We start from the raw sequence: 21,411 nt of genomic DNA, 5'->3' as shown, positions 1-21,411 counted from the left end.
ACAAAAAATTATTTAACGAAACGAAATTTTTATGATTATAACAAAACATATTGACATTATCCACATATATAGATCTAGATCTAGTTTAGACTAATTCTTGATCGTTCATGTAACATATCTATTTAACATAATTTGATTAACATGCATGACTAGATCGACACATGAAAAGCGTAGCTGTAGGACGTAATTATCTTCTTTTTTGAAATAACGTTTGCAATATATAAAAGATTAGCGAGGCCGAGACTCATGAGGTAGTCCTTTCTTTAATATAGGTCTGCTGGTGTTAACTATGAAAAGGTTTTCGCCTCCACCTATCTCTTAGTCTGTTGAGCCGTTGAGAAACTGATAGGGGCACCACACATGATCCGTCGACCATCTTTCCCCTGTCCTCCCTATCTCTCTTACCTTGGATAGAATCTCTTTTCAATGACAGGCCTGTCCATTCTTTTATGTTGTCTTCCCATCGCTTTCTCTTCTTTTTCCTGGTACTGTTCCCTGAAGGAAGATCTTTGTGAGTCCTGAGGACCTTTTGATAGGCCATAAAGCTTTATTTTGTAGTTAGCAGATCACCGTTTAATCCTGTTTCTAATCTCTTCAGTTGTAAAAAGGTTATATACACAAGATCAAAGATGTAGGCCTACATACTAAGTAGGGTATCGGACCTTTACAGACACTTGCACCTATCTTTTCTTATACGTAAAGACTATTAAACGACGATTGACGGTAAGATTAATAGATAATAAAATGTTACATTAATATACAATCCTTAGTCCAGACTTATTACACTGAACCATATCATCATAACAATCAGTTCATTGAATACCTTTGAATACTAAACACCTTGCGGTATCATGTCAGCCGGCCAAGAATACAATCATAGGTTTACTTTGTACGTAATTGTAAGGATTGTGGTTGTCGAAAGGTTGTATTTCATAGCTTATGATATTCTTGATGAAAATATTGCAAGCTTTTTACCTCCGTGGATGGGCCCTTCGGGGCCGCATTTGAGTTTGTGTTAAAGCTCAAACTCTCTTAATAATCTTGTTTTTATTGTTGTTGTTTTTTTTCGTAAACTATATAAATAATCGAAGCGCGATGGCTGAGCGGTAAAGCGTTTGGCTTCCGAGGGGTCCCGGGTTCGAATCCCGGTGAAGACTAGGAATTTTAATTTCGGGATATTTTGGCGCTTCTAGGTCCACCCAGCTCTAATGGGTACCTGACGTTCGTTGGGGAAAAATAAAGGCGGCTGGTCGTTGTGCTGGCCACATGACACAGAAACAGATGACCTTTACATCATCTGCCCTATAGACCACAAGGTCTGAAAGGGGAACTTTACTTTTTATATAAATAATACGATCCTAAATCCGATGTTATATATTTTTAAACTGAAGACGTTTTTCATTTACAGATATATATTATAGGCCTAACTAAGTGATTATATCCTGTAGTTGTAGCCTCGGGCTTTTAGGAGTCTACAGTTTTAATTTTGTTCTAGTTAGAAAATTTTTTGTTAGCGAATTAGTGTCTCTTTTCCAGTTGAAACTGAAATGTCCGTCATTTTAATTTTAAATGCAATAGATGAATCTAGATATTCTGTTTTCTTTAGAAGCTAGTTTTTAAAGTAGAATAGCAGTAAATCGTTGTACACCCTAACATATTATGTATTAGGGAAAAAGGGGGGGGGGCAAAGAGAGTGCATGGATCTTATGGACCTTACGTTTATGATTTTGATCTGTCCCCAAGCAGGAGGGGCCTGTAGGTTCTTAGTGGTACTTAATATTGTATTGTACTATGAATGACTGATGATGTGTTGGTTAACTCAAATGTAATATTGTTTCGTTACATAGGCTAACGTAGTGCTGTCGTTATATACGAAAATGTTTATTAATGTAACTAAAATATCTATTTTGTCTATAATATTAGTGTAGCTAAAATATTAAGGTAACTAAAATATTAATGTAACTAAAATCTGGTGTGACACATCTCAGCTCACTACCTAGATCTATCATTATTGTAGCATAGTGGGAACCCACAGTTTAAAAACAGGCATTCATTATATAGCTTTAGGGTATTTATAGGCCTACGCCTATAATAGTCTATCTCATATTTCTAATCTAGATCTATAAAGATGACTGTTTACTTCCAAACAGAACCTCTGAAGGTAAAAATGCGGATGTAGAGTCACGCATCAGTGCACACGATGTTTAAAGTTTGGTGACTTGTCTTGGGCGATACATCGGATACCTCCTCTACACTCAGTGTAGATACATTTTGGAATTAGGAACCTAGAGCATCTAATGACTCCTTCATGCACGACATCCACACAAATATAAACACCTCTCCTCGCCGTTCCCTATGTTTTTTTTTCAGATTTGAAGATGATTCCATTCTGGTCCAAATCTCCCGCAGGCTAATGAGTGACCTGAGATAACCGACCATGCAGCCATCTTTTTTACTTAGGGATATTACAAGCAAGCACAAGCAAACTATAACAAAACTAGTCGACCGGCGGCGTAGCATACGCCGCTATTTTGCAGGGCCGGCCATTGGCCACTGCAACCTATGCGACCACAGTGGGCCCCGCACTTTCATAGGACCCGCACTTTCATAGGACCCGCTCTAATTCAAGGTGTATAAATTATTAAATTAAACCATTTTAAAACTTAAAACAAATTTCCCGCTCTCTCCTGTCAATTTACCAGGAGCTCATGGAAATCTCCCGAAATCGCAAAATATACGAAAATGTCCTTAAAATATACGGAAATATTGTCATTTTGGGGTGACATATGGAAAACGCCAATCTTATACAATCTAATACAAACTCTTAAATTTCACTTTTTATTCGCTTCCCTACCCAAATTTGGCCCGCGAAATCCGTCTCGCATAGGGCCCCACAATTGTTAAGTTTGGCCCTGTTATTTAGTGACCTGTAAATATACATAGTAGATTACTTGTTCTCTTTCCATGACTTTTTGGTCACAATGGTGAAGTCCGGCGCTGCTATTTAGTGTTTCTAAAATGTTTGTTTGTAAAATGTTTTACATGTTTCGGATGTTCCTTCAAGAGTTGACGATTGTTTACTTCCTAGTCCAAACCTCCCGCAGAACGAATTGGGATGGGAGCGGTCAGGGTTTGACAGTCCAGCGCGCAGCCATCCGTAGCGAGCTGTGAAAACGTGTTCTCTCCCCCCCCCCCCTGTTTTTTTTTCGTGGGATGACTATCCGCAGAAATAAGAGAGTGATATTTCCTTTACTTCTTGCTTCTCGTCCAAACTCTTGAGGAAGAGAGAATTATATATATATATAGATCCTTTTTTTACCCCCCCCCCAAAAAAAAAATGCTTATCTAAAGGGGAAGAACTTTGTCCTTTAAACTATATCTCCCAATAATGTACACATGTTTTCCCTCATTTGATATAAAACCAAATAATTAATTACCAATCATTAGTTGAATAATTGAGTATGTTTATTGATTGAATGGAAACGTGGAAAACAATTACGGTGAGAAAGAGTTAAAAGATGTTCTGATAGGTACATACATTAGTAGTATTTGGTAAATGTATAACAGTTAATAAAACATTTATAAATATTAAATTTAAGATGTCTTGCGCGGGGCTGGGGGGGGGGGGTGGAGTCGCATGAAGGGAGTGGCCGCCCCTCCCAGCTGTATCCGCCTTTATCAAGGTGATCATGATGGCAGATTACACGGAAAAGTCGAATACATGCAATGTGACCGAAGCCCTACCCAAACGTTGAGTTGGCAACGTTTTTTTGTGACAGATCAGGACGTCTCAGCCAGTCACACACTTTGAATGTAGGCCTTGGTCTTCATTCTAAAAGTGCTACCAAACTAGCGACTTTCCAGCTAAATACGTTTAAAAGAAATAATGGTTAAACTCGAACTACGAACTACACATCGAATTGCTAACAAAAGAAAAAGGTGAATGGATTCATTGAGCTTAAGCTGTGTGTTGCCAACATCCGTTCTTTTCCTATACTTTAGCTCATTTGCGAATCGGTATTTTTTTTGTAATTCTCGTGTAGTTGGCATTACAATTTCCTATTACAAGGTACTGACGATGTGCTACTGGGACCTATTCCGGATGTAAATCTCAAGTACGTAATGAGCTAGCAAAGGAAATTAACGAATTTCTACTGGATATTTGATCCTTGAGAGAAACTGTGCAGTGTCACTGGGTAAGTTAGTGTGTTATATACTCTTGACATTATAAGTGCCGTTTTTTTAAAATACATATTTCAAGGTTAAATGTTTGGTGCACATTTCATCTATTGTAACTGTTTGTAATATAATACATGTAACATTGCCCCCAAAAAACAACATTTGCAACCACACCATAGATGACACAGGTATAACTTGGCGTGAAGACGTGTTGAGTGAAAGAAACTGTCATCAACACCTCGAACTCTTGTCACAAGTATGAACATCACTCGGCTTCATCTATAAGTATGAACATCACTAGGCTTAATCTATAAGTATAACAATGACATCACAACTAAAAAAACACAGAGACACGCTAGACGGTAGTTCTGAAATTTATTATTAAGCTTATTGATCTATAGCCAATTCGCCCTCACTGGCGTACAGGAAGTGGCTGGCAGCGAATGGCATCTGAAAGAGACAACTGGAGTACTTACATAATGGCCCTGGGCACACTATTAAGACTCAAAGACAGGCCCTTGCCGAAGATAGTCACAGAAAAAGAAAAGAGCGAAAGACAGCTTTATGAGACCCACTGCGGGCGTTAGATGTGGCAAAATATGGAGGTCGCAAATGGGTTAGCGTCATTATGTGAAATATTGTGCACATCCTTTTATCTTGGGAATCGGAGATATAGATCTATATCATGAGCCCGTAGATCAGCACTACGTATATTGGTGTGACCCAATCCAGTGGTTAAAGAGTAAAAGGCAAAGCTCTGCGCTCCGACATCCTAAATGGACTTTTTCCAAAGGTAACGGACGATCAAGTCATGACGTGATATTCCGATAGAAGTAATACTTTAGCACGCTCCAGTTATTACATGTCCCTGGTTGGAGGGGGGGGGGGGAATAGTTGGTACGTCTGTAGGAGAAGGTTACAGTTGGGATAAGTTTAAGTCATTTTGGTTCATATTGTGTTCACAGTTTTTAGCTATTTGAATTCTTTCTTTACTTCCAAAGCTGTAACCTCAAGTTGGTAATCCTGGCGAAAATCTTGTTGGTTCAGTATCACTGTTATATATAGTGTGTGTGTGTGTGTCACTAGCGGATCCAGAACTTTGGAGGGGGGGGGGCGATTTTTTTCCAATCCCTAACCCTAACGCTCAGTAAACATATATATATATATATATATATGTATATATATATATATATATATATATATATATATATATATATATATATATATATATATATATATATATATATATATATATATATATATATATATATATATATTCATGGGCGTAGCCAGGGGGGGGGGTTGGGGTTCAAACCCCCCCCCCCGAAATGAAATCCCCCCCCCCTTGGGGGGGATCGGAATTTAGTGAATGATTTTTTGCTTTGATTTTGTTTATTTTAGGTGATATTTTAATACTAAACCATCAATTGCCCCAGCACAACCAATGGGGTTTTGAGTTTAAAACCCCTTACCAGGGGGTTTTGAGTTTAAAACCCCCTACCAGGGGGGTTCGAGTTTAAAAACCCCTACCAGGGGTTTTGAGTTTTAAACCCCCTACTTGGGGTTTTTGCAGTTAACCCCCCCCCCCCTCTTCTATAAAACAAAACAAAACAAAAATGCAAACGAAAATCCCCTAATTCCAAGAGCACAGTTTAGGGAGATTTTGATTTTAAAACCCCCTCCGAAATTTACGATAAACCCCCTCTTCAATATAAAAAAAAGGTAATTACGCACTCAAAATGTTATGAGCGTAGCTAAATGGGTTTTGACTTAGTTTTTAGTTTAAACCCCACTTCAGCGGGGTTTGAAGGTAAAAAATACCTCTTTAATAATAAAAACAAAGCAAATTATACACTCAAAATGTTTTGAGTGTAGTCAAAGGGGTTTTGAGTTTAAACTCACCTCCAGTGGAGTTTGAAGCTAAAAAGTACCTCTTCAATATAAATAAAAGCAAATTACTCACACTAAAATCTATGAACGCAGCCAAAGGGGTTTTGAGTTTAAACCCCCCGCCAGGGGAGTTTGAGGCTAAAAAATACATCTTCAGTGTAAGAAAAAAAAAGCAAATTACGCACTCAAAATGCTATGAGCGTTGCCAAAAGGGGTTTTGAGTTTAAACCCCCATTCAGAGGGGTTTAATGCTAAAAATACCTCTTAAATATAAAAAAAAGCAAACTACACACTAAAATTATTTGAGCGTAGCCAATCCAATCCGGAGTTTTGAGTTTAAACCCCTCTTCTACAGATGGCGTTTGTTTAAAGTTTAAAACCCCTCCAGATGGTTTTGAGGTTAAGATCCCCCTACAGAGCATTTTAAGGTGGAAAACCCCCAACAGATGATTTTGACGATAAAACTTTTCGTTTCGATATAAAATCTAAAGCAAACTACAGTCACTTAATTCCAAGAGCGTATTCAAGAGTGGTTACACATTTTTACCAGTGGCAGGGCTCCCTTAATAAACTGCAGTGAATAGTCATCTGCCGAAATTTAAAAAAATACTAAATGTGGCTCAACAAAGATGGCTAAGACAGATTTTAGGAGTCAGTTATAGAGATCGGGTTTAAATCAAGGAAATCCTATGCCGAACTGGGAGTCGACCCTTTAGTAAGATTGTGACAGAGCGACGCATGAGGTTTGCGGGACATGTTCTCCGACAAAATAAATTACACATAAGAAGAGTTGCAATGATATCCTAGTACAACTTGACGCCACTCATTCATTGAGGTCCTCATGGCAGGTGGGAAGAGGCTTTAGATATTACCAGTGACAGATTTTTATGGAAACATCTTGACGTCAAATGCTCCGAACGGCGAGGTAGGGTCTAAGTCAGTAAGAATAGCACATTAGGTTTTTGAAATAAAACTTTTTAATAGCATGAAAATGCACTGTAGATACCTCAGAATATGCATTTTGTTGGCTTTCAATACCAGAAATAGTGCTTGGCGGCGGGGCTTCGCCCCGCGCTAGCGCTCCCCAGACCCGACGCCAAAAGCGTTTTCTTGTATTCTTCACTGCAGAAACGCATTCTCCTGACATCTACAACTCATTATTCATCATATTCAAAAGTGACCTTTTGAAAATGTTTTGCTTGAAAAATATTCTAACATGAATTTACTACATTGCAAATACAACCGATTTGTTCCTTGAAAAGATAAGATACCCCACATATTTAGATTAAGGCTTTAAGGATCGCCTCCGAAAAAAATAATTATAAAAAAAACTATTAAAAAAACAACAAAACAGCCATGTTGATGCCTTACTTTCGACAGTTAGGTTGCCTGGGTGAGCGCTGAAAGCTTCCCTACTGGTGTCCTGGGCGAAGCCCCAACGCCAAAAGCGTTTTCTCGCATTCTTCACTGAGGAAACGCATTCTCCTAACATCTGCAGCTCAGTATTCATCCTATTAAAAATGACCTTTTGAAAATGTTTTACTTGAAAAATATTCTAATATGAATTTACAGGCCCTTACTACATTGCTAATAAAACCGATTTGTTCCTTGAAGAGATAATTAAGATACCCCACATATTTAGATTAAGACTTTAAGGATCGCCGCCGAAAAAAAATATTCGAAAAATAATATTTTTTTTAAAAAAGGTCATTTATAAGTGATACATTTTGTTCAATAGGCATGCTTGTAACTTTGTTTTGTTACAGAACTATAATTCAAAGCTCTAAACTAACAATTTCGGAAGTGGGGGGAGAAATTAAGTGGGCCAATTAGATTCTACCATAGACTTATATATTATATCTAGACTGGAAACCGGAAATAAATTCTTATCCGATATTGATTGATCGTGAACTTTTTGTAGAAAGTTGGATCAAGGCGTTGTTTTGTAAAGTAGTTCAAAGCAGTAAAGTTATTGTTTTTTTCAACCCTAACCTATGTAACATAATTTAATTTTGAGATCTAAGACGTTACTCACGTTATTTCAAGTTTCATAAGTCAAAATATAAAAGGCCTACACCTACAGTGGTTTAATTGTCTACCAGCAATGTCGTGCTGAAAGTCGACGCCCGTCAACACCACGTTGAAGGCTGCGTCGACCTTTGCCAGAATCAGACCAAGAGTTTTGAAAAACCGGAAGCTCACTTTAATGACCAAAATGGAGGTCTACAGGGTAGGAGTTTTGAACACGCTACTGCACGCAAGTGACTCATGGACCAGTGCGTAGCAAAGCACACGTGGGCACGGGTTCAAGAATATCTCTGTGGCCCCCCCCCCCCTCCCCACAATACGACAAATTGAGTGTGTGACAACAAATTGAGTAATCTGAATGTGTTGGTACATTGATCAAAAGACAATCCAATGCCAGAACAAAGATCGTACCTTTTTTGTAAGTAATAATGTCATTGGGTTAGATTCCGTTATGACTCTACAAATCCTAAAAGTCTATGTTTGTACAACTGCTTATCAATCAAACCTTTTTTTTTATGACATCGGTTTTCACAAAGTACAATTTTATTTTTACTTTGGTATCATCCCAAGTGTTCATGTGGCCCCAACTGTTCATGGGTTCAAGCGCAATGAACCCCTTGGCGCCATGGTTGTTGCGCCACAGGCTGTGGGCCCGGGTTCATTGAACCCCTTCGCGCCATGGATGCTACGCCACTGTCAAAGCAAGAGAGAAAACTAAATTCATTCCACTTGAGCCACCTCCAAAGGATCTTGAAAATCAAATGACAAGAAGGGTGTGTACCACTGAGACGCTTGCTCGAACGGGTCTTTCCAGCATCTTTACCATCTTCAGACAACGCCGTCTGCACTGGATTGGTCGTGACCGCCGGATTAAGAACAATCGAATTCCGAAAATCATGAACGTGAGACTAAAAGTGTTATTTAAGTGAGCTAGAAATATTGTTACTTAAGTCTAGTGCATTTAGTAACCTCATATTTACTTGATATGGTCTATATTATAAAGCTATATTCAGTATTGTTTACAAAGGATGTTCAAGTTTATTAGTTAAGATATATTATGCCTACAGCGGTTTAGTTGTCTGCAAGCAGTTTGGTGCTACAAGTCAACGACTGGTATCAACAGTGACCTCCCATGTGAATGCTTTGACTGTATGACCTCACACGTGAATGCTTTCGAACTTGATAAGAAAATCAATACTTTGTGTTGTTTTTACAGTAATACTCAATACAAACACGTTGAAGGCGGAGTCAATTCTAAAAATAGCATCAGAGGACACATCACGTGATAGAAATGAATAAGGTAAGACTCAACTTTATTCCAAATAAATCTTTGTATCAGATTAAACAATAGGACACTGACCTTCATAATTCTTCTATTGAAAAATAATTTTCTTAAGATAGAATTCACTTTGATACATTTATTCCAATGAAACTATCCGGTATTGCCAAGTTTCTATCAGCCAATCAAACTCCGTTTTCTCCCATAGAAGAACAAGCATTGACCTATTATATACCCGACATTTTCTGTTTATCTCTGCACTAAACAAGAAGACAATAACATCCGCTCAGGGCCGCTGCTCTTATTGTTTGGAAGTTTCATCTCTACTTCTATAAGTCTTATTTCTTACTAGCTCAAAATAATTCGAAATAAAGAAATTAAAAATGTACATTTTGCTATAAAAACATCTTTAAAAACAATATCAATATAGAAAAGATCGTGGGACTAATACCTGAAATTTAGCTTAAAGAAAAATGTTGTATTAAGTAAGGAGTGCGTGTACAATTATTAGATACTATCTATCTATCTATCTATCTATCTATCTATCTATCTATCTATCTATCTCTCTCTCTAATCTGTCCGTCTGTCTGTCCGTCCGTCAGTCCGTCTGACCATCATTCCATCCATTCCCAAACCCACTCAGCCATCATTAAAAAAATGTGTTTATTTTATTACAATTATGGCTTACACCTTTTAAAACTAATTATTGTTACCTGATAAACCCAATTATTATATTATTATTATTTACCAAATAACATTGTTACTGACAGTCTAATTATTACGCTGACGAGGAGCTCCTTCTTGCCGAGGGCGAAGACACATCAGAGCCGTGGCATCCCATTCGAAATCAACAAGCAGGAGCCAGTGGCTACAGCGATAATTACATCCCATTAGCAACGGAGGTAGAGAGGAAGATGCACCCAACAGAGTACAGAGAGTACAGAGACCATGAGGAACAACAGGATGGCTTTGAGGAACCCCCTGATTACTATACAAGTGTAAGTAAAAAGTAAAGTCCCCCTTTCAGACCTTGCAATCTATGGGGCAGATGGTGGAAAGGTCACCTGTTGTTGTGGCCCACAGTTCACGAGGGTGTCATGTGGCCAGCACAACGACCTCTACTTTTCCCGAACTAATGTCAGGTAACCATTAGAGCTGTGTCTATCTATGTGGCAGATGATGGAAAGGTCATCTGTTGTTTGTGGCCCACAGTTAACGAGGGTGTCACGTGGCCAGCACAACGACCTCTGCTTTTCCCGAACTAATGTCAGGTAACCATTAGAGCTGTGTCTATCTATGTGGCAGATGATGGAAAGGTCATCTGTTGTTTGTGGCCCACAGTTAACGAGGTTGTCACGTGGCCAGCACAACGACCTCTACTTTTCCCGAACTAATGTCAGGTAACCATTAGAGCTGTGTCTATCTATGTGGCAGATGATGGAAACGTCATCTGTTGTTTGTGGCCCACAGTTAACGAGGGTGTCACGTGGCCAGCACAACGACCTCTACTTTTCCCGAACTAATGTCAGGTAACCATTAGAGCTGTGTCTATCTATGTGGCAGATGATGGAAAGGTCATCTGTTGTTTGTGGCCCACAGTTAACGAGGGTGTCACGTGGCCAGCACAACGACCTCTACTTTTCCCGAACTAATGTCAGGTAACCATTAGAGCTGTGTCTATCTATGTGGCAGATGATGGAAAGGTCATCTGTTGTTTGTGGCCCACAGTTAACGAGGGTGTCACGTGGCCAGCACAACGACCTCTACTTTTCCCGAACTAATGTCAGGTAACCATTAGAGCTGTGTCTATCTATGTGGCAGATGATGGAAAGGTCATCTGTTGTTTGTGGCCCACAGTTAACGAGGGTGTCACGTGGCCAGCACAACGACCTCTACTTTTCCCGAACTAATGTCAGGTAACCATTAGAGCTGTGTGGACTCAGAGGCACCTTTAAGATCCTGAAATAAAAAATCCATGTCTTCACCAGGATTCGAACCCGGGATCCTTCAGAAGGCAATCACGTTACCACTCGGCCACCGCGCCTCCACAAGTGAAACTATTGTGTAAAAAAGTTACATAAAAAGCTACATATTATAAGACGTCTGCAAATCAGGTTTTTGTTTATCTTTACGTGGGGCCTGTTTTAGACTTGATAAGGCCTCAGGCTATTAGAGATATGGGGCCAATTTTTTTTTGGCTCTTTATTCAAGATGATTGAAAATAACGCCACTGGTAAATGCTTGAGAAGGTTTGAGTGACACCACAGTAGAGAAAGTACCCTTTTTCTTTAGCTCATATTGTTTTTATTATTATTATTATTATAGCTTTTATATAGCGCTACTTTCATGCTTATAGCATTTTCCGTGCTGCCTTTAGGCGCTCAGTAAACACAACTCTGTCCGAGTCGGGTGTCGAACCTCGAGCCCCCTTCTAGGTAGCCAAGCCAAGCCAAGTTCAAGCGTACTTGGCCTCTCGACCACGCTCCCCACCGTTTTTATGGACTTGACACAGCATAAATAGGCCTACTCGAATAACTGACTTGAAATCTTTTGATTCCCAGTGGAGCATAGGGACACAGTCATACCGCAGTGCTTCGCCATCAGACTCTGTTCTGGGCATTCCCCTAAGTTGGCCTCATGTCCATCCTGCTTTCTCTGCTTCTTGATCCACTAATCTCCTCCATGTTTGCTTTGGTCACCCAGCCTTTCTCCCCCCACGCGGGCAATTGCACATTTAATAATAAAAAAATAGAGATACACAAATGTTGGTATTAGGAATGCAGAAATATCTAGATCTTGTGTTTTTTTTACTAGGTACACAAACCAGGACCCGATGACGATGTTGATCTGTTAGTTCCCGAGCGGGAAGATGACAGGAGGCCACGCTGGAACATGGGCAGCAATCCATACCAGACGCCAAGATTCTATGACGACCGCATGCTGAACATGAGCCACGGCTACCCACAGCACATGTCTGCTATGAATTCTTCCATTTCAAACAATGTTGTAGTGGTCCAACCTGGCCACTCGAGTGCCGTAAGTTTGGTTCACATTTGTAAAGAAATCTGGTAAATAATGTGACTGATTCAAAATGAAAGTCTGAATGAATGGTTTGGACTCCTGTGGCGTTGTTTTTGATTGCTGTAATTCTCAACGCACTAGGAAAGTGGTTGTGACTGATGGATAAAAGTGGGATAATGGAACCACGCACTAGAAAATCCTCAACAGGATCACATTGATGATTGGGCTCCCCCATGGGCTGCTGCAGAGACGTAGTAATCAAAACGTGCGAACACCTCCCATTTTCCATAGGCGTTTACTTTTCAGTGGTGCCCCAAATTTTTTTTCCTAACTAAAGTCAGGTACCCATTACAGCTGGGTGGACTCAGAGGCGACCGAAAATCCCGAAATTAAAAATCCCAGTCTTTACCAGGATTCGAACCCCAGACCCCTGTACCGTTCAGCCACCGCGCCTCCTTAGAATGTATTATTACCTAAATAAAATATCTACAATATTTGTTTTTGGAGCCTCTCTGCGTGTGTCGCCCGGGGCTTTGTGTCCCCTTTGCCGCCCCCCCCCCATCACTACGCCTCTTGTTGCTGACAACTGTAAAACGCATAACAAAAATCCTCTGGGCTCGCCAAGATCTTTCTGTAGGGAAGAGAAGAGGCAGATAGAAAATAACAAACAAACCAATGGGAAGACATGGAGAAATGGTTTGTGTGTGGGTGAAATACTGAACTTGTCTCTAATCTACAGAATCAAAGACAAAGCCCATGTAGGAGATCTCACCCCTTTTGTAAAAGATATCATAGCGCTGACAACATAACGTCGGTACAAAATGTTATTAGTAAAGAAAAGCGCTAATGACTAATGTTTATTATCTTATTTTTATTCTTTGTTTTTCTGGTAGTGTAAAATATGAATAAGCAAACATTATAGAATACAATTCACAAAATGTAGTGTTAAAAAAAAGACTTTTGTTTTCTCTATGAGACATTGAGGCTACGGCTTCCTCGTTGGACGTAACAATGTTCAGTACTGAAGGAACGTCCTAACTAATGAAATAAATATTATAATATACTAGCATTACCCACCGGCTACGCCCGTTGATTTGTTCTCATTCTCATGTAGTTTATAATGGCCAGAATATCCCCTCCTTCTACTCTGATCGTACAATAAAAGACCCCCCTCCCCCTTTTAATTTTTCAGCCCGTGAAATATTGAATTGAATGTTCTCTTTCTTCCCATATCTATCTCTGGACAGTGGTGTAGCTAGGCATTCGCCATCAGCTGGGGGGGGGGGGGCCTGTGGGCTTGACCTTTTTTTTTTTTTAGTGCCCCTGCATTATGCGTAGTATGTAATATTTAATGTAAAAGAAATTTCGAACACTCATCTGGGGGACCCTCAAGTGGGGGCGCGGGAGATTTTCAAATTCTCCGCACCCTCCCCCCACCCCACCCCAGCTTAGCTAGGCCAATGTCTCTAGACCCACACCCCCTCCTTTTATACACAGACAGCAAACATGCTTCTGACCCGCGAATTCAAATTGTCTTACGTACAATCCCTAACTTAAAAAAAACAACATTTTTTTTCCGAACTGACGATACCAGCGTTGATTCCACCAGAATGTGGTAAATAATTACGGAGAGAAAGTGTTAAATTAACGTTGTTTTTGTTTCGTTGTTTTATTTATTTCTGGATTATTTTATGTTTCAGACTCTATTGTAAACTGTTTCTTTCGTTAAGGCTTCCGCGCGGTGTTTTATTTTTGGAAATATATCTAGTGTGTAGATCTACGTCTTACTGGAAGTAATACTGAACTCGAACTACTCCAGTAACACCGGCGAAAGGCCGAAACAATCAAAATATGTAGTCGACGCTGATGTTGTTCTACAAATATATTTAATACTAAAAAAGGGAATCGTCCGATGTCAGCTATGTCCTTAAATCCGTATCTCTATTCTACTGCTCTCCACGAAGCGTCTTCTTTGTAGCGTCACTTAGAGCGTTCCTGTTTTTTAACCAACTTTACGTCATCGTCGCTAAGCAAAACTTTACCCTATTCCCGAAACAAATAACTAATTCCTAATCATGTCATAACACTTTTATGAACTTCTACTGAGACTTTCTTTTTGTTTCTTTCTAGACTATTGTTGTGGAAGAAATCAAGGACTACACCTGCCTGAGTGTGTTCGTCCTCTTGTTCTGTTGTCTGCCCCTTGGAGTTTGTGCTCTGGTCAAGGCTCAGCAAGTAAGTAAACTAGTATATAGGACCTGGGGATAGAGCTCCAACCTGCCAACTAGGTTCGAATTCCACGATTAATTATTATCTTATCTTATAAGTTACTTTACTTTAAAAGATAAGATAGTTACGTACTATGCATGTCATGGGTCAATCTAGTCATACATGTGACCCAGACTCTGCCAAGTGGTTCGTTTTCCTGTCGGATTCAGGCAAACTATTTCATGATCTAATGACACTAGGGAAGAAGGAGAACTTGTACGAATTTGACACGGCACGTGGGATAAGAAAAGTGTCTTTATTCTTTTCGGACATAGCTGACAATAATAGAATATGCATCCTCTGTTTGGGACCCCTTAACTCAAGAAAACATTAAGAAACTAGAACAGACACAAAATAGAGCAGTGCGATTCATAACAAACGAATATTCACATTTGACTAGAGTAACACCTTTAGTAAAATCACTAAATTTAGAAAGCCTTCAGGACAGAAGACTCAAAAGTAAAGTAGCAATAATACATAAAACACTGAACCACAATCTTCAAATACAAAATTTAATAAAATACTCTGAAAGACACAAAAAATAAAGGCACATTCCTCGTCCCATATGCTAGGACAAATTTGTACAAATGCTCCTTCTTCCCTAGTGCTATTAGAGCATGGAATGGGTTGCCTGAGCTAGCCAGGAAAAAACCAGTGACTTGGCAGAATTTAAGTCATTGGTTAATATGCATGACTAAATGCATGACGCGTAGGACGTAATCATCTTCTTTTTTGAAGTAACGTCTGTATTTTATAAGATAAGATAAGATAAGATTGTGTCTTTCTTAGTATTTCCGCAGGTTTTGTATTTGTATTTGTAAATTATGATTCCGTGCAGAGGCGTAGTGACAAGCTCTAAATGTTTTGTTTGGTTTTTGAGTAATTTGATCAATATTGGGGTTCTATGATAACACCTAGCCATTTCCGCCTTGTGTAACTGGTTTAGTTCCACTTTCAGACGTAGCGATCAATTGGTCACCTGTTCCTGCGGCCCACGGTTAACAAGGGTGCCATGTGGCCAGCACAACGACCAGCCACCTTAACTTTTACCCAACTAATGTCAGGTGCCCTTTAGAGCTGGGTGGATTCAGAGGCTCCGTAGGGATTCCGAAATAAATAAAAATTCTTTTTTCAACAGGATTCGAACCTGGGATCCCAGATTTGGAAGCCAGGTGCTTTACCGCTGAGCTAATATGCATTCATTAATAAAATAAGTAATATTTGCTTTAGTTTTGTTTTGTTACTATTTATGACTGGTATTTCTCTGGATGAAAAGACATGCTCCAATCGATTCCCATTTCTGTAATTCTACTTTTTGTAAAATCTCATTAACTTGTGTAGTTTTTATTTTCTATATACAATCTTCTGCTAATATGGTTTAGGTGTAAAGATTAGTGAAAAGAATTATAATCCATTTAAGAAATGAAAAATAATATAAAGTATTGTAGAGTATTCTCCTCCTGTCTGAAGTGACCCACCCATTTGCTATATACAATCTTCTGCTAATATGGTTTAGGTGTAAAGATTAGTTAAAAGAATTATAATTCATTTAAGAAATGAAAAATAATATACAGCATTGTAGAGTATTCTCCTCCTGTCTGAAGTGACTGTGGATGCACACAAAGCTTTCACTTAAAAGACTTAATAAGTCCTACCAACACTCTAATAAGTCCTACCAACACTCTAATAAGTCCTACCAACACTCTAATAAGTCCTACCAACACTCTAATAAGTCCTACCAACACTCTAATAAGTCCTACCAACCCTCTAATAAGTCCTACCAACACTCTAATAAGTCCTACCAACACTCTAATAAGTCATACCAACACTCTAATAAGTCATACCAACACTCTAATAAGTCATACCAACACTCTAATAAGTCCTACCAACACTCTGATAAGTCCTACCAACACTCTAATAAGTCCTACCAACACTCTAATAAGTCCTACCAACACTCTAATAAGTCATACCAACACTCTAATAAGTCCTACCAACACTCTGATAAGTCCTACCAACACTCTGATAAGTCCTACCAACACTCTGATAAGTCCTACCAACACTCTAATAAGTCCTACCAACACTCTAATAAGTCCTACCAACACTCTAATAAGTCCTACCAACACTCTGATAAGTCCTGCCAACACTCTAATAAGTCATACCAACACTCTGATAAGTCCTACCAACACTCTGATAAGTCCTACCGACACTCTGATAAGTCCTACAAGTCCTTACTAACACTGAACTACGCCAGCCAGTGACTTGTACCAATTGTGATGTAATCAATGTTTTATTTCTCTCTCTCCCCCCCCCCCCCATTTTTTCAGTCACAGTCTTATCTGGCTCAAGGCAACAGACTCCAGGCGCAGGAGAGCGCCTACACAGCCAGAAACTTAAGCATCGCTGGTATGATCGTTGGACCAATACTGACCACCATCATAATTCTCTTGAATGTGTTTGTCTTCCATGCCTATGGCAGAGCTTGAAAATAAGAATACATCTTATCATACATCGTACCACGCATACACACGCATATTCGACATGACATTAGCATACACACCACAGACTCGTGGGCATCAGGATGTCATGTATACATCAAGATGACATACAGACATACAAATGTCATTGATGGAACTCAAGATGTATATTTTTTTTCCATTTCGTCAACACGATGACATTACAGATTTATATAGTTCAGGCTTTTTAGTTTAGCACTAATTTTATCAATATATTTGTAGTTAACTGCCGTAAACGGAACTCTCCGATGTATATTTTAACAGAAGTGTTCAACAATTTTTGCAAATATAAACAATGAAAAGTTGAGTTTTACAAAAAATATTGGCCCATTCCCGAAAAGGTTAAAATTTGTAAAATTTATTTTGTAAGATAAGAGGTAAAATACGAGATGAAAAATCTTATAAATTTCGTCTTATGTTCGATTATACTATCTATGCTAGCCAAAGTTACTCGTTTATTTTATTAATAAGATTTTTGCGTATTGTACTGTTTTATGGTATATGGATTTATGAATAAAATAATTTAACCGTTTCCTCTGAACATAGTTTTTTTTAAATAAATATTTGGATTAAAAACCTGTTGTTTTTTTTATAAACACATTTTGCTATCATGCACCTTAGACAGATCTATCTGAGGCCATCTCTGAGGCCATCGCTGAGATCTCTGAGGCCATCTCTGAGGCCATCTCTGACCTACTTCAAGCATACAATGTGTCTTTTTTTTTTATACTTTTACCTATCCCTTTGTCTGTTGGACGGTTGGGGCACCAAGCAAGACTCGTCGGCCGTCTTTCTCCATTCCTCCCTGTCTTTTGCCTTGTTTAAAACCTCTTTCAATGACAGGCCCGTTCATTCTTTTATGTTGTCCTCCCATCGCTTTCTCTGTCTGCCTCTTCTTCTTTTTCCTGGTACTGTTCCATGAAGGAAGGTTTTTGCGAGCCCCAAAGATCTTGTGTCTACAAAAGGCAAAAACGATAAAACAAAAATAAATAAAAAAAATGTAAATTTTTGGAAGGCGATTTTTTACACCAAAATTTTATGAACTTCTCTGTCTGTGTTCATGGTCTCCCCTTCCACATTCTCAGATCAATTTGAAAATTTGCATAATTATTTATTGTCTATTGACAACACACGAATCAATGAAAAAAAAGTTAGGGCCTACTACACTAAGGTGAGATAATCCTTATGTGGAGAATTGGGTCTTTCGTTACATTTTAAAAACTGACAAATATACTATTGTCGTGAATTTGTTTATATCGATTGTCGCCCCTAATGTTTGTTTACATTTGTGTGAGGTTGTGTACTGACTATATTCCGTGTCTTTACTATGTATGTAGTTATTCTCGTCATTCAGTGTAATAAAGCTTTAGATGTTAACTCTTTCTCTCCTAACTGACGATACCAGCGTTGATTCCACCAGAATGTGGTAAATAATTACGGAGAGAAAGAGTTAACATTGTTTTTGTTATATTAAAGTACGACTACTATAAAACCTTCTACTTCTATAAGTACTTGGATAGCTCAGTGGCTAACAAGTCCGCTATCTTGGAGGCTCGAATTCGAAATCAGTCGAGCGACTTTTCATAAATGTAATTGTTTTTGAAAAGGCAGCACGGGAGACCTTCTCCCAGATACCCCCTCTTCCCACACTGCACTGGTCCACAAAAGTGATCGGACCATAGCGCACAGAGGATGCTAGAAGCATAAAAGTTGTGATAAACAAAAATAATGAAAATATTTCCAATCGCACAAATTGATTATTGTTGGTTTATATCTACTCAAAATAAATTTCATGTTTGTTTCATAATAATTGATGCAATGTTACTCACTAAAAGCTTTGAATTTTTTTAAATATATATTTTCTTGAATTGTACTTATTGAACGAAATAATAATATGCCTTCTCTTTGAGATTTTAATACGTCTGCTAGGAATCAGACTTGTGTTTTAAAGTTTTCTTGTGTTTAATGTTGTTTTTTTTTGAAGCAAATCATATAAGCTGTTTATAAACACCTTTGTCACAAAGCAAAACCAACTGAAAAGCTCACTTTTGGTCTAGACTTGTATGTCGCGAGTTTGTATACTAGAATCTGTAGCCTTGTTGAGGCCCTAGTTTTATTGTTACTAGATGTAGAATTAAAATCGTGTCATTTCAAATAAACTAATAGATATATATGTATATAACTAATGTAATAGGCTAACGACTATATCTACAACTATTGTGACTTCGCTGTAATTTAATGATCCTTCACAACTACGTGTACATATAAAGTAAAGTAAAGTTCCCCTTTCAGACCTTGTGGTCTATAGGGCAGATAATGTAAAGGTCATCTGTTTCTGTGGCCTACGGTTAACAAGGGTGTCATGTGGCCAGCACAACGACCAACCGCCTTTACTTTTCCCTAACTTATGTCAGGTACCCATTAGAGCTGGGTAGACTCAGAGGCGCCCGAAGATCACGAAATAAAAAATCCCAGTCTTCACCAGGATTCGAACCCCGGTCCCCGGTTCAGAAGCCAAGTGCTTTACCGCTCAGCCACATATAATGTTCTAAAAAAGATTCATGTGTATATATTCATATGTTCATATTATATACACTTTCGGGGCTTGAATAAAAGTTGTTACAAAGACTGTTTGTTTTGTTATTTTAAAAAAATCTATTGTGATTTGTGTATACATTTTTTTTAGTGTGAACTATTCTAGAGGGAGGCAAGGCGATTATTTAAATCTACACGTCTGCGGGTCTCATTTTCATGTTGAAGGCTACAGATAACTGTTGCTCTATTCGTACCTGGCCAACCTGCATACCTGGCCAGCTTGCAACAATACATAAAACACTGAAGCATAGTATACAAAAAAAAAAAAGCAACAACCCAACATATTAAAATACGGTTAAAAGCGGCTCCGATTGCGATAGGACTCATTTTGTTAGAGAAGAAATAGAGAAACTTGTCCCCAGTGTTATTGTTGGATAACACTTGGTTTTAGATAAATTATATAATATTATTTTCTCGCTGCTTTATTTAAAAAAAATTATTTGTGGCAAACAAATTCACTTTGACAAGGGCTTCCAAATATCTAAGGCCGGCCCTGACAAGTCTCTTTGATGTCTTGGGCTCAACACCTGTGTTACAACTATCTGTAGGTTCACTATTTGTTCTTGCTTACCTTGAATTTAGGCATCTCCGCAGTTTCAACAGTGACAGCACAACTCCAGAGAGTTGTCACAGGAACGACAGACGCTCATTGCCACACTGCAGTTCCATAAGCAAGTCTTATACTCTCCCTAGGAAAGACTTCCCTAAAGCTTGACTCTCTTCCTTTGCCCTTACGCTACAACGACGACAGCCTCGAAAAAATGTTTTTAACGGAAAAGTTTATTATCAAAGAATTATTATTTAGAGGATTTATGGAAACGCATGCTAGAGTAAGTCTACATTCTCAATTTTAGAAGAAAAAATGATCTTCGAATTAATTAATAAACTTTAGATCGCAATATTATGATAATGGTGCACTGATATCAGGCTACATACTACCTGGCGTTCAACAAAAATAATATTGTTAAAAGATCATTACTATGTATTTTGTGTACAATTCCAATCTCAATTTAAGTTAGCAAGAACGATCCTATTGTTTTAACGTTTTAACTCTTTCTCTCCGTAATTATTTACCACATTCTGGTGGAATGAACGTTGGTATCGTCAGTTAGGAGAGAAAGAGTTAAACTAATTAATTTTTTAAAATACTCTTTTCAGCATTTTTAGCTTCTTATAATGTAAGCAGAGCGCAGGTCTAGAGCAGTGGTTATCAAATTTGTGTTAGTGGCGTTCTCGGGCAGAAGGGGCTCGTTAGTCTTGGCTGGCTACCAGTGGCTTAGCTAGGGTGGGGGGAGGAGGGGGAGGATTTGAAGATCCCCCCGAGCCCCCAAATCCTTAGCTACGCCCCTGGTGGCTACCCACCTAAGAGAAGGAAAACTCTGAATTCAAACCTACGCTACCTTGCAGCTATAAACAAACACATAAAAGGCTTCATGAGTCAACCCTGAGGAAAACTCAGCAGCAGGCGACCCTTAGGCAGCTTTCAGCACATTGTGTTACACCCTGGCAGAGCCTGCGACGCCACTGATCCCAAACTGTATCAGCACTTGCCGTTCCTTTGAATAGATCAGCTGTGTGGAGAGTGGGGAACTGCTGTGTGGAGAGTGGGGAACTGCTGTGTGGGAGAGTGGGGAACTG

At 38.8% G+C, this 21,411-nt stretch overlaps 1 protein-coding gene across 1 annotated transcript; it reads left to right on the top strand.

Moving 5' to 3' along the window:
- Window positions 1-4,020: 4,020 nt before the first annotated feature.
- Window positions 4,021-19,806, top strand: LOC106060340 (uncharacterized). The gene is made up of 6 exons (XM_056021853.1): window positions 4,021-4,196; window positions 9,314-9,397; window positions 10,147-10,374; window positions 12,191-12,412; window positions 14,528-14,632; window positions 16,990-19,806. The coding sequence occupies exons 2-6, from the start codon at window positions 9,389-9,391 to the stop codon at window positions 17,146-17,148; spliced, it is 723 nt and encodes a 240-aa protein (XP_055877828.1). The 5' UTR covers window positions 4,021-4,196; window positions 9,314-9,388; the 3' UTR covers window positions 17,149-19,806.
- The last annotated feature ends 1,605 nt before the right edge of the window (window positions 19,807-21,411 follow it).

The sequence above is a fragment of the Biomphalaria glabrata genome, chromosome 2 (assembly GCF_947242115.1).
Source record: "Biomphalaria glabrata chromosome 2, xgBioGlab47.1, whole genome shotgun sequence".
In the NCBI taxonomy this organism is placed as follows: Eukaryota; Metazoa; Mollusca; class Gastropoda; family Planorbidae; genus Biomphalaria; species Biomphalaria glabrata.
This window is presented reverse-complemented; position numbering and strand designations above follow the sequence as displayed.

Coding starts and splice junctions, on each gene's coding strand:
- LOC106060340 (XM_056021853.1), top strand. Junction 10,375..12,190: donor CCCCTGATTACTATACAAGT/GTAAGTAAAAAG, acceptor TTTTTTTACTAG/GTACACAAACCAGGACCCGA. Junction 12,413..14,527: donor AACCTGGCCACTCGAGTGCC/GTAAGTTTGGTT, acceptor GTTTCTTTCTAG/ACTATTGTTGTGGAAGAAAT.